The 14,207-nt window shown below is 44.2% G+C and overlaps 1 protein-coding gene across 1 annotated transcript in view; it reads right to left on the bottom strand.

Annotated features, from left to right (window-relative positions):
* Positions 1 to 206: 206 nt before the first annotated feature.
* Positions 207 to 14,207, bottom strand: part of MYCBP2 (MYC binding protein 2) — a 153,588-nt gene continuing 139,587 nt past the window's right edge. The window contains exons 72-83 of the mRNA XM_056862065.1: positions 13,879 to 13,975; positions 12,624 to 12,743; positions 11,210 to 11,311; positions 9,961 to 10,089; positions 9,715 to 9,847; positions 8,723 to 8,826; positions 8,066 to 8,254; positions 5,754 to 5,861; positions 3,726 to 3,935; positions 3,005 to 3,112; positions 2,729 to 2,894; positions 207 to 369 (exon numbers count right to left, since the gene is read on the bottom strand). Coding sequence (XP_056718043.1) covers positions 254 to 369; positions 2,729 to 2,894; positions 3,005 to 3,112; positions 3,726 to 3,935; positions 5,754 to 5,861; positions 8,066 to 8,254; positions 8,723 to 8,826; positions 9,715 to 9,847; positions 9,961 to 10,089; positions 11,210 to 11,311; positions 12,624 to 12,743; positions 13,879 to 13,975 — 1,582 coding nt within the window. The 3' untranslated portion in view covers positions 207 to 253. The remainder of the gene's footprint in view (positions 370 to 2,728; positions 2,895 to 3,004; positions 3,113 to 3,725; positions 3,936 to 5,753; positions 5,862 to 8,065; positions 8,255 to 8,722; positions 8,827 to 9,714; positions 9,848 to 9,960; positions 10,090 to 11,209; positions 11,312 to 12,623; positions 12,744 to 13,878; positions 13,976 to 14,207) is intronic.

Below are 14,207 nucleotides of genomic sequence, written 5' to 3' on the forward strand. Positions count from 1 at the left end.
AATGCTTTTTTTTTAGCTGATGAGCATTAATGGCCACATGCAAACACCTCACAAGGTTGGATGTCGGGTCAAAGTATCAACTTCCCCATAGCAAAGGATGATGTGGGTGGTGTCTGGCACCCTTCCTCGTGCTGCAAAATTTGTTCCTTTCCCTGGGTTATGAAATGGTCCCATCTCCTCATTCTGGCTGTGATTTATATTCAACTTGGAGGACACTTAACTGGACGACAGCCGTTGTTTTCTTCTGGCGAATTTAAAACGTATGTGCGTTTCTGCAGACTCCACAGCCTAGTGCAAACTCCTCACCAGTGGGTGGATGGACGACGTGAAGGGGACATTCAGTTCCTTCAAGCTGTTTGCCTTTGGGACCTGAGTGGGGGGGAAAGAGTTTTAAATGCAAATGACATCTGTGAAAAACAAAAACTTACACAAACAGCCAGAAATGAAAAACGTTCAAGAGGAAGTTATGGAACGTGCACGTGAGTAAAGTGTCATCAAGTCACAGCTGACTTATGACCACCCATTACAGGTTATGCAATATTCAGAGACTCAAAAACGTTTTGCCGTCAAGTAACAGCCAAGTTATGGTTGACCCCTCATGGGGTTTTCAAGGCAAGAGATGTACAGAGGTGGTTTGCCATTGCTTGCCTCGGTGTAGCGATCCTGGACTTCCTTGAGGGTCTCTCATACAAATACTAACCAGGACCAGCCATGCTCAGCTTCCAAGATCTGACGAGACCGGTCTAGCCTGGGCCATCCAGGTCTGGAACTTAAGGGGCCTTACATTCTTTAAATTACAGGACCCTCGACTAAATTTCCATAGTTGAGAGCCACATCTTAAAGTCCTGAGTAGGGCTCTGCATTTGGTAAAAACAGAACCGGAAAAATGCCATTTCAGTAAATTTTGGGTTTTGGTTTACCGAGTCTGCAAAATCCGGGAGATTATTTGCTTTCCGCAGCTCCTGGGGGGGGATTGTTGCAGGTAGAGGTCCCAAATTTTCAGGGTAGCTTGAAGGGACCCTCCTTGCAAGAACCACCAAATTTGGTAAAAATTGGGTCAGGGGGTCTGGAGTTATGGGGTCTGGAAGGGGTCGTCCCCCATCCTCCTCCACAGAAATGATATAGGAAAGTGTCTGTATTCAGATTCTTTAGTGTGATCTTCGCAATGTATCTTAATGGAGGAGCCGAGCTTTAAATGGTGGGAAAGTTCGCCCGGCTGCTCCATAGAAATACAATGTATCCAGATACAGGGCTGTTCTAATGGAATCTTGTTTTAAAGAAGGAACCACAGTGTTTGATTTAGATGAAATAAACTGGTTTCCCATTGTAGGGATTAATTCTCCAGCTGTATGCAAAGGGAGTGGGGAGGGAGGATTTCCGAGGCCCATTTCTCAGAACAACAAATTATGTAAATCATGCCCAGTTAATAATAGTGACTTCCTGTGTATTTCCAAAGGGAGATTCTCAATCGGCTGCCTTCTCCCAGCATGCTTTTGTTGTGTAACCTAAGATCTTTTGCACCCAGAAAAGTCCTAACCACACGGGACTGCAAAAATTTCCTCTGTTCTCTTAAAAGTCAAGCTGCAGACAATGCGTAATGCTGTGACCTTTTCCCCTTTTTTTAAAACCACAAGAAGCATTCTTTGTCATTTGGAAGCTGACAGTGTCACATTGAGCTTTGGTTGGTCCTGAGAACAATGTTTTGCAATCCTGTGCTTGGCTACAGGAGTAGCAGTGCTTCAGTAAGCAAGAAAATTCAGCGCTCAGTTAGTTTTGCAGCCTGTCTTAAACGCCGAGGGTGTGCCTTGTCAAGCTGCCTCACAGCATGCAGCTCTTGCAAGACACTTGTGGTCAGCACAAGCCTCCATGATTTGCCAGATCAGCTGCTGCTGCTTGCGACAGACTCTTTTCATACATAAGAAAGGCCCTGGTGGATCAGACCAAGGTCCATCAAGTCCAGCAGTCTGTTCCCACAGTGGCCAACCAGGTGCCTCTGGGAAGCCCACAAACAAGACGACTGCAGCAGCACCATCCTGCCTGTGTTCCACAGCACCTAATATAATGGGCGTGCTCCTCTGATCCTGGAGAAAACAGGTATGCATCATGACTAGTATCCATTTTTAGTAGTAGCCATGAATACCCATCTCCTCTATGAACATGTCCACTCCCCTCCTCAAGCCTTCCAAGTTGGCCGCCATCACACATCCTGGGGCAGGGAGTTCCACAATTTGACTATGCGTTGTGTGAAGAAATGCTTCCTTTTATCCATTTTGAACCTGTCACCCTCCAGATGGCAAACTGTGTTTCTATTTCAAAGGATGTCAGTAATAATCTCTTTCTTTGACATAATAGGATGGGCAAAAGGATTTTTTCTCCCTGTGCTTTTAAAACTCTTCTGGAAGAGCAACGTAGTAACAAAAGGTGACAAAGCTATTTGGCATGTTGGCTATTTTCCCAAAGAGTTTACGTATCTTAATTATACACTATTTTATTTATTTATTTACTTCATTTATACCCTGCCTTTCTCCCCAACGGGGACCTAAAGCTGTTTACATCGCTCTCCTCTCCTTAATCCTCACAACAACCCTGCAAAGTAGGTTAGGCTGTGTGTGTGTGTGTGACTGGTCCAAGGTCACCCAGCAAACTTCCATGGCAGGAGTGGAGATTTGAACTGACACTCTAACCGCCACACCTTGCTGCCTCTCTTAACTATACATTAAAATGTTACCCGCAGGACAGTGTGGAAGTTCTTCTTTAGTAATGCTCGTCATTCTTTGGAAGTCGTCATGGCAAGCGTTGCAAAAATGCGTTGTCCCAAAGCAGAAAAACACAGCCACCGAGCAGCAATAACGGCATTTGTACTCTAGAAAATCTGTACCGTGTTTAGGACACATCTGTGGAGAGAGAGGGGAAAAAAGGAAAACCCACGTGTTTATCTCAATGCTCTCTCTATATTTGAGATGCTTTCCCCAATTCAAGACCCCTGTAAAGAACATCTGCCTACCTGAGCCCTGGAAACATCAGAGCAGGCACCGCAAATGAGCTCTCTAGGATCGTAGTCGTCTCCCTGGCCCGCCTCGGCATCACAACGTGCTTCTCCGCCAAAATAAGCCTGAGGAGGAGACACAAGAATGACTCGGACGTGAAATGCAAACCTCAATGAAGTCAGCTGGTAGCGTCTCCGAAGTAATTTTTAATCTGAAAAGGGAAGCTAGTGAGGCACACCATTATCTTGTACAGAAGAAGAAGAGTTGGTTTTTATATGACGACTTCCTCTACCACTTAAGGGAAACTCAAACCAGCTTACAATCACCTTCCCTTCCCCTCCCCACAACAGACACCCTGTGAGGTTGGTGCGGTTGAGAGTGTGACTAGTCCAAGGTCACCCAGGCTGGCTTCATGTGCAGGAGTGGGGAAACCAACCCAGTTCACCAGATTAGCTTCCGCCATTCACGTGGAGGAGTGGGGAATCAAACCCAGTTCTCCAGATCAGAGTTCACCGCTCCAAACCACCGTTCTTAACCACTATGCCACGCTAGGATTGTTAAGGACTCTCCTAGCACCTTCCTGTACCTCTGTCCTTTCCTCCTCCTTGCAACAAACCATCCCAAGGTTTGTGCTTTATGTCTGAATGAAGCCGGAGTTTGATTCATACAGCAGCAGCTTCTCAGCAGCTTGCTCTCTGGTTAACCCCCCAAAATCAGTTTAAAGCTCCTGAGTAATACCTTCTTGCACTTGTAACAGACATAATAAGCGTATCTGTTCATGGCGTATCCGGCAGGGTCGTTATAAAACCGGACGCCCGGTGTCGTGATGGCCTCGCTCTTGTGCAGCCCCTCGTATTCCAACCTCATCAAAGCTTTCCTCTTCACGTCTTCGTAAAGCTCCTTGATCGGATCGAGCAAGTCCTTTAATACTGTATGATTAATTTTGTTCTGTAATAAAGTAAAGAGGGAGCAGTAAGCGACTTGCAGCGTGGAGCCCCCTGAGGGTTTTTGACCCAGTTTGTAACAAATGACAACCATGACAAAAGCGAGGTTATTTGCTTTATGATAGAAGAAGAGCTCTGACGTGAGCGCAGGGTCTCTTGTAAACACTAGTTTGGAGTAGACCGAATTGTGAAAAAGTATTGTTTTACTCCTCGATCAGAACAATATTTAGAAACAATTTTATTATATTCGTTGGCTCGGAACGTCTTCTTCAAGTACTTGAATGGTTGTCACATAGAGGAGGGTGCTGAGTTGTTTTCTGTTGCCCCAGAAGGTCGGACCAGAAACAACGGGTTGAAATTAATCAAAAGAGTTTCCGTCTAGACATTAGGAAGAACTTTCTAACAGTTAGAGTGGTTCCTAGAGTGGAACAGGCTTCCTCAGAAGGTGGTGAGCTCTCCTTCCATGGAGGTTTTTAAGAGAAGTTAGATGGTCATCTGTCAGCAATGCTGATTCTATGACCTCAGGCAGATGATGATAAGGAGGACATCTTGGTCATCTTCTGGGCATGGTCACTGGGGGTGTGGGGGGGAGGGTGGTTGTAAATTTCCTGCATTGTGCAGGGGGTTGGACTAGATGACCCTGGTAGTCCCTTCCAACTCTATGATTCTTATGGCTACATGCCCTTGATATTTCTCGCTTCCATGAAACTGTCTACGTATTTGAAACTAAAGGTTGAGTATCCCTCATCTGGACTGCTTAGGATCAGAAGTGGTCCATATTTTGGATCTTTCCGTATATTGGAATATTATGGAATTTTTGCATATACTTAATATGTTGGGGATGGGACCCAAATTCATTATTGTTTTATATACACTTTATACACATAGCCTGAATGTAATTTTAAACAGTGTTTTTAATAATTTTGTGCGCATTGAACCCTCAGAAAGCAAAGGTGTCACTATCTCACCAGATACCTGTATCAGCTGTTAATCAACAACAACAAACTAACATCAGCAGGTTTTCAGTCTCCACCTACGATGCAGTGTTACACTGTATTTTATTTTTTTAGGTGAGATGAAACACTGAAAGCAGGAAGCATGGATCTGCCTGCAAGTTGGCTTAAAGGGTCCGGTTTTTGGATCAGTCCAGATATGGGATGTCCGGATAAGAAATACTCTACCTGTATATCAGTGGTTCCCAAATTGGGCAGTACCACCCCCTGGGGGGCGGTAGGATGACCTGGGGGGCACTAAGAAACAAAAGGGCAGCAGGGGGGCACTAGAGGTGTGCCCCTTCATCTGTGTTGTACACTAGTTTACAATAGATCAAGCTATGGCACCATGCTGGCAAATTTGGTGGAAACTATCAGAATTTTTTTCCAGGGTCGACCATGGCAAGTATTTGGATGGGAAACCTCTAAAGGAATACCAGGGTTGTGATACGGAGGTAGGCAATGGCAAAACCACCTCTGTATATCTCTTGCATTGAAAACCCCACCAGGGGTCGCCATAACTCAGATGTGACTTGACGGCAAAAAAAGAAATCCATCTAAACACAACCTTAAAATGATTATTTTAAAATTGAGAACTACTGGGAATTCTAGAACTGACCCTACGAGATTGTGTACTGTGCCTTCACTTTCTTATAGCCAGCACTGCAATTCACAAAGGTTATCACTTTCCATTTTATCCAAAGTAATGTTTACATAGTTCGTCCTGGTACAATGATATCTGGTGGCGGGGGGAATCTGACGAGTCCACCCCTTTTAAATTGAAATTGTTTCTAAAGGTATCAAAATGGCCCTTCCCTCTGTGGACTCACCTTACAAATAGGACATGACATGAACCCAAACGTTATCCGTGGTCCGAGCCATTTGTTTTCTAGGACTCGGCAGCAGCACTGCAAGTGGAATATATGACTGCAGTCCAACTGCAAAAAAAGAGATTTACAATTCAGGTCAAGGAGTGGACAAACTGCTGTGGACGAACTGATAACAATAAGCTATGCCTTAAGCAGCTTTCTCACACACACACACAAATATTTTAAAAACTGATTTTCACCGGTGACCATATGAAGTACAGTAGCCTCAATGAAATCTTAAGGAGAATGCACCTTGGATGACCTAAATCAGCCATTCAGTTGATATTAAAAGAGAAAAGAGTGACTATTCAGGAAGTGATAAATCCAGGGTGAAGTTACACAATGCCCTGATTGAAACTGAAATAAGTCTCAGAACAGACATTGTACTTAATTACATTAAACATGTCTAATAAAACCATAGTTTTAGTCTGCCAAATTAAGCCCTGATCCCACAAGGCATGCATAAAGAGAAGCCAGTGAAATTCATTTGTCACTCTGTAAGCAAGGAGATCTAACATTTGCAGGTCTAACATTTATCCATGGCTTAACACATACCATGAAGTTCACTTAAAACCAGGATTTCACCTTCTACTGTGCGGCCAAACCTTAACCATGATTTTGGTATTCAGATATAATCCCTAACTACATTAAACCAAACAACCTGGTTAAGCATTTATTTATTTATTTACTTGCCAACTTCGTACCCTGCCTTTCTGCCCTACCAGGGCCACTACGGTGGCCAACAGTTAAAACAAGCATTATGACAAAAACCAATCATAAAAACAATTCAAACCAAAACTAAAACACACATCTAAAAACGCAGAAAACCCCATAATTAAAACATAAGGTAGGAAGAAGGGATTGCTGACAGGTCACTAGATGAAACAATTATGTTGGCATAGTCATATTAAGCTGCTACATAGTATATCTATACCAACTGTCACAAATACAGGTGTCTTATATGAGCTTAATAGGGACCATAGGGTTGGATCCCGTAGAAGCCACACAGATTTTTGCAAGGCCCATGTGAACCAATAGCCATGTGAGCCAGAGGGCTGTAGCTAGGAGGGCCCCTGTCCACACTGCAGCCCCCCCTCAACCCGCAAACTGTTGGTCCATGCAGATCCTGTGACCCTGGGAATCAACTTTCCAAGGATGTGAAGGAACCGCTGGAGAAGGAACATGTGGCGAATGTCTACTGCTGCCTTCTGCCAACAGGCTGCTGGATCTAACCCCACAGTGGCACACTCAAATAGGCTTCAACTTTGTAATCTGTATGATTCAATTCTGAATTTACGCAATTTATTAAGACCCACATATTTTTAATTCGGGGGGGGGGAGAGGGGGGACACTGATGTTGCCAATTCATGATCTCTTTACACAACCCAGTATTCTGTTTTTCAGCATTTGGGGATGAGACAGGACAAGTTTGATTTGGCACTGGAATCCAATTCTGGGGCCCAGAAATAGAACAGATGGTGAATATTATGCTGCAAATCCCAAATAAGCATCCCTTCAGTGATAACTAGGCAACCAGACTCCCAGCACACCAGCCTGCAGCTGAACGTCACACTAGGGTAGATTTCTCCATTAAGTCACAGGAAGGTAATATGAAGCAGGACGTTACAAAACACACCATTACCTAAACTATGCACGGCTGGCCCTTTATTGTTTTTACTAGGTTGCTTCTCCCATCGAACTGTATACGCCTTACAGTTTCAGGGGATTTTATGTATTATTAAAACTTTTGATTGGGGAGGGGGCGAGGCTCAGCGGTAGAGCATCTGCTTGGCATGCAGAAGGTCCCAGGTTCAATCCCCAGCATCTCCAGTTAAAGGGACTAGGCAGGCAGGTGATGTGAAAGACCTCTCTCTGCCTGAGACCCTGGAGAGCCGCTGCCGGTCTGAGTAGACAAAACTGACTTCGATGGACTCAGGGTCTGATTCAGTATAAGGCAGCTTCATGTAAGAACATAAGAATGTAAGAAAAGCCCTGCTGGATCAGACCAAGGCCCATCAAGTCCAGCAGTCTGTTCACACAGAGGCCAAGTAGGGGCCTCTAGGAAGCCCACAAACTAGATGACTGCAGCAGCATTGTCCTGCCTGCATTCCACAGCATCTAATATATTCAGCATGCTCATCTGATACTGTAGGGAATAGGTATGCATCATGACCGGTATCCATTTTTACTAGTAGCCATGAATACTCCTCTCCTCCATGAACATGCCCACTCCCCTCTTAAAGCCTTCCAAGTTGTGTTCATGTGTTTCCAACCTGAACGGCTGGTGCGGCTGAAAGCGCCTCCGTGAAACAAATCATGCACATGTCGTCGGCGTCTTGCTTCAGGGTGGTGGCGCTCTTGTCGCAGCCGTGCAGGCAAGGCAGGCAGTGCTCCTCATTCTTGACGCCTCCGCAGGGATGGCCACAAGGGTGTGTCTTGCTGCAAGCGATCTTCGTGTATTCCTATGAAAGGCAGATGTCATAAAACAAGCAGCCTGAAAATAAATTGTGTCTGCAGACACGCTTAACACAAGATGGGCAACAGTCACGGCCCTGTGCGGTGCTTCTCGGTTTCTATGGAAACACCAATTCCTTTTCTTCACCTGCAGATGTAGTTCAAATAGCATGAGGGCACGGAAAGGGTTAGGGGAGAGAGAGAACTACACTTGGCAGGTGTACGACTATACAACCAGGGGGTGAAGGAGGCAAGACAGAAGAGGAGAAAATACTCTTCTGCTTGATGTAACTCCCTCCCAGCACTCCTTTGGGGAAAATAAACAGGCTTGTCAGATGTTTCTAACATATGTCTTTGGGGATCATAGCTGGAGACTTTCAACGGCAAACCGAAATGCTCTACCGCCTCCAGATTAACATGCCTCAAGGATTCATGTCACGGAGTCCAGCGACTCCAGGGTTTAACATAGCACCAACCTGGCAATCGGCATCGGAACAGACGCTGCCCACTGCTGATAATTCTGTTCCGCTTCTGCAGCCGCAGAAACGACACGCTTCAGAGCTGCTTGTAGTGGGTTTGCCTAGATCAAGAGAGAGAGAAAAAAATCAGAATGCCTAAAACTTAACACTATTTCATTGTTATGCCCTGGACAAAGTGAACGTATTATCTGTGCAGAAATTGATCAAACAAGCAATCGGTTTAATATAGCAACTAAATAAAGTACTGGCAGTGGAAGAAACATGCTGGTTGAACCAGTAAAGGTGCTTCACACCTAGCCAGACTATTGGGTTATTCTGCTCCAGTACCGTCTCCTCTAGCAGGAGCTGTCTCATGTCTCTTTTCCATCCCTGCTACCTGAGCTGTCAGGGACTGAATCTGGGACCTTTGGCATGTGAAGTATGTGGTCTACCTCTGATCTATGGGCCCCTCCTCCCTAATAACCATTTAGTTCCATATGACACTGGATCAGAGGACTATCTGGCATGACCCAGTATTTCCTGCTTTGACTGGCAATGCCTCAAAAACACAAGTCCTCAGCACCGTGCCCACTGACACCTGTCCTGTTCCCCGTGAATTGTTTTCTTTTTTTGGATGGGGTGGGGTGGGGTAGGGGACTCCTGCCCATCAGGGCTTCTTGATTGGCTGTGCAGATAAACATAACATTGTTTCAGAGGCAGCTGCCCCAATAGTGTCTCTTTTATCATTCTTTCTCACATTCCTCTGTTCCCAAGATTTTGAACAGAGTCAGACAGAATCAGTTCATGAGCCCAGGTGAACCCTTAGCAACATTTTTACATTTAAAGCCATTTACTTAGTTGCGTTCTTTTATCTTTGGAAGACTTATGGGTTTAGTAGTAAATTAATTACAGTTTCATGGGTGAAAGGTCAACTGGAGAATAATGCTCTGTCTTATGCTGGCAACAACACCCTGCAGAGGCTGAAAAAGGATGAAGGAAAAACCTCCCACCTGTTTGCTCTCTGAACTCCACCATGGCCTTCATGGTCTTCGAATCTGCCAGGGCCATCAGCCAAAACAATTTGGTTCTGCCACAGCCTTCGTGAAGATCAACCTTGATAGCTTCTTCCTCCTCCTTGAATACCTGCCGGGTTCGGCCAAAACAACATTAAATATAAATTTAGGACGATGTTTGCATGCCTGGGATCACCTTTGCCTTCCAAGGTTTTTTTAAAAAACAACAACAACACTTCTTACCTGTCTTTGGTGTGACTTTGTGCGTCGATGCAGATGGAGGAATCGATCGCAGTCTGTACACAGATTCCCACAGACGTTACACAGGATGATAGCAGCAGTTTCCCCATCATCGTGGTTATCACACATAGGCTGCAAAAAAATGGAATGGTTCCATCTGAGGTTAAGCCTTCTCTCCATTCAAAAGGGGCAATTAAAGTATACTTGCGGTTTTAAACACTACAAGATAATTTCACAACTGATGAACCAGAAACCAGCTGAAGAATCTGAGTTGAAACGACAACTGTTGTATGATTACTATTCAAATTACATATAAATATTTTCAGAATAACAGAGGCAATTTGTAATTAGTACGTGTACTGAAGCTATAAGAGTGTGTTAGGTTTAGGTTTCTGAAAGTTTCAAAGCATTCAAAGAAATAAAATAAGCACTGAATTTTTTTAGGACCACCATTTAAATAACTATATAAGTATTTTAGAATTTAAGAAGCTATTGGTAACTGAAGTAACAAGAATATGGTATGCTTAAGTCACTGGAAAGAGTTCTAAGGCGTTCAAGGTTATAGAGTAAAAATTGAATTTTTCATAAACTTGTTGTTATTCATTTTTATATAGTCTTTGTAAAGGCTCGGAAGATATAATTTGATTGATTTTGCCTTTCCCCCAATCCTCCTCCTTTTTCTGTACCTTTAAACTTTTTTTTTTAAAGATAATTTCAAGCAGAAAGATATTTTGAAAAGGTTTCATAGAACACTGAACATTAAAGAAGCAGAGGACAGTGTTTGCTAATTTTTCTGACCCCAATCATTTGTTTTTCAAAAATGCATTGGGGAGGGGTAGGCGGTAGATCGGGGGCACTGTGGCTTAGCTGGCTCTATGGTGTAACAAGCCAGCAAACATCTCTGCATCAACTAATCAGCTGAGGAACCACCTGACGTAGAAGCTCTGTGCATAGTGGAAGGTTATGGGTATATTCTAGGACACCCGTTCAATTAGATCCAGAGGGCAATTTGGATGACAGCCAAAATGAACTGGGTGCGTGTCGTAAGAACATAAGAAAAGCCCTGCTGGATCAGACCAAGGCCCATCAGGTCCAGCAGTCTGTTCACACAGTGGCCAACCAGGTGCCTCTAGGAAGCCCACAAGCAAGACGACTGCAGCATTGTCCCGCCTGTGTTCCACAGCACCTCATATAATAGACATGCTCCTCTGATACAGGAGAGAATAAAGAAAGCAGAAATTGATTTCCTCACCATTTGTTTTTGCTGCCCGTCCTTTCCCATCCACCGTCCGGAGGAGAGTCTGTCTACGTGGTCCTGATCAAGCACACAAAGAGAAGCCAGAGCCAGCCAGAGCTGTGGGGGGAAAAAGACAACAAGATCACTCATAGTCTCTTAGGAATATCCGGCAGGGGCAGCCACGTTTGTTGGCTGCGGCAAAATACAAAAAGGAGTCTTGTGGCACCTTGAAGACCACCAGATGGACTATATGCACTCTCATGGGCTAGAACCCGCTTTCTCAGATGCACCAGATTTCATCTGGCCAAGGAAGCTCCAATCCAGGGAAACTTATACGTCAACAAATCCATCGGATGCCACAGGAGGCTTCTTTTGTTTTACAAACATGTAAGCTTATATTAGCACCCTGAATCCCAAAAACACAGCACGATAGACCAAATAATGATAATATATTTCAACAAAATCTATACATGACCTAATATCTACAAAATCTACAAATCCATCCCTATGGTACTATCTATGAAACAAAAATGCATCTGGTAAGAACAAACTATCAATGCATTTTTGTTTCATAGATGGTACCATAGGGATAGATTTGTAGATTCTGTAGATATTAGGTCATGTATAGATTTATTTGTTGAAATATATTATAATTATTTGCTCTATTGTGCTGTTTTTGGGATTATATTAGCACCCTGGCAAAGTAAAGTTTAATTGACAGTACCCTCTCTGTGCTTTACTCTCTCTTGCAATCCTCTGGCCATTTATGCATGGCTATTTCCTCGTGGTCACCCCGCCGACTACTTCAGGGCTTTGCTTTATTTATGCTTGCATTTTCCGACCGTCAGAGGTCGCCCTGCTCTCCCCTGTGTGTTTCCGTGCATTTTCTGGATGCTGGCTAAACACAAATCCAGAAAACGTGGTCAAAACACACAGAAAAGCTGGGGGGGGGGGAGAGCGAGGCGACCTCTGACGGTCGGAAAATGCAAGCATAATCAAAACAAAGCCCCGAAGTAGTCGGCAGGGGGGGGGGGGGACAGCAAGGAAACAGCCGTGCATAAATGGCCAACACCACTTATTCAAGAGAGCTGGTCTTTAACTGGTGGGTCGCACCCTAGGCTAATGTGGATCAATTACGACATGACCTCTGTTTTCACTCTTTTTGGGTTTTTAAGGAGAAAGAAAGAAACGCAGGGAAAAGTAGGTAAAAGACACAGCAACAGAAAGAAGGAAGCAAAGGGAAACGATAGACAATAAAATCAGGAGTGGGTCCCACATTGCAAGTCTGAGTTAATGAAAGGTTCCAAATTTGAAAGCACGGAAGACTACGACTCTGAAGAGGTGGTCGAAGGGGCCATTAGATACAGCATTGGTAGATCAAGCCGCTCTATCACTATATCGGTATTTCTCTGAACAAATCTGTTCTTACCCGAGTTGTTGCAATGCACCTCACGGGAGACCGGTACTCTTCCTCCATTTTGGTCAAAGCGATGATTGTTTCAGCAATAGCGTTTTTCGTTACACGGGACCAAGCTTCAGACAAGTGACCCTAACGAAGAAGACAGATCTCTTTACAATTTTTTACTTAGGTCGTGAAGATTAGTGTATCATGCAGAAGTGAACATGAAAATAGCCTTTTCAAAAAAATAAAAGAACGCTGCTTGAATTAACTAAAAACTATACCGCTAACACTAAAAAAAGTCCAATATGCAGCCACTACACAAAGTCAATGACTTATCCAAACTAAATGTCTAAGTCAGGGGTGTTGAACTCATTTGTTATGAGGGCTGGATATGACATAAATGCCACTTGGTCAGGCCGGGCCATGTGTACCATAAAATTTAATGCCAGGTACCGGAGATACGAACTTTACAGAAGACACAGGAAAAGTCAATTAATTATATATTTTTAAATTTTATTTTTTACTTAAAATACAAACATGCTTAAATCAATAAAAATCTTACAGGATTTTCTATTATTTAGCAATCTTTGATAATTGACACCTCGGGAGCAGGGGGTGCGGGGGTTACCCCAGCTGGTGCGCCCGCAGCAGGCTTGCCAGCCCAGATCGGGACGGGTGTGTGGCTTCCTTGGGTGGCTCACGGGCCAGATAAAAACTCTCAGGGGGGCCATATTTGGCCCCCAGGTCTTATGTTTGACATCTCTGGTCTAAGTCTCAGAAGTTGAGAGATCTTACTGAGAGTCCCACGATCTACCCAAAACCTTTCCTAAGATATGACAGGCTTAACAAGTACAAGATATGAAAGCTTAACAAGTACAAGAAGAAGAGTTGGTTTTTATACGCCCACTTTCTCTACCACTTAAGGAAGAATCAAACCGGCTTACAATCACTTCCCCCTCCCCATAACAGACACCCTGTGAGGTAGGTGGGGCTGAGAGAGCTCTAAGAGAACTGTGACTAGCCCAAGATCACCCAGCTGGCTTTGTGTGTAGGAGCGGGGAAACACATCCAGTTCACCAGATTAGCCTCCGCCGCTCATGTGGAAGAGTGGGGAATCAAACCCGGTTCTCCAGGTCAGAGTCCACTGCTCCAAACCACCGCTCTTAACCACTACACCATGCTGATATAAGGCAGAAAGCCTATATCATTTCATCCTATTCAGAAGAAAATGCAACCTTCTAATCCGGGGGAAGGGGGGAGAGCTACACATTCTAGGACTTACTGCTGCCATGTCTTTAACGAGCTTGATAATGATCTCTGAAATCTGTGTTGGAGTTGAGCCCTTCATCCACCAGTGGCTTTCGCCTCGCCTAATATAGCTAGAAAGGAAAATTATGTTTTAAAAAACTGTTGAGTATCTGTTGGGTTGAGGTGGAAGGGGGAGAAACAAATGAGTACAGGTTGAGTATCCCTTATCCGGACATCCGATATCTGGACTGATGCGAAAACTGGATGTTTTGAGCCGGCATGCAGGCATCACTCACAGGGCCTCAGCAACACCATTGATGGTTTATTTAATGCACACAAAATTATTTTAAAATATTGTTTAAA

Source organism: Euleptes europaea, chromosome 16, assembly GCF_029931775.1.
Source record: "Euleptes europaea isolate rEulEur1 chromosome 16, rEulEur1.hap1, whole genome shotgun sequence".
Classification (NCBI taxonomy): Eukaryota; Metazoa; Chordata; class Lepidosauria; order Squamata; family Sphaerodactylidae; genus Euleptes; species Euleptes europaea.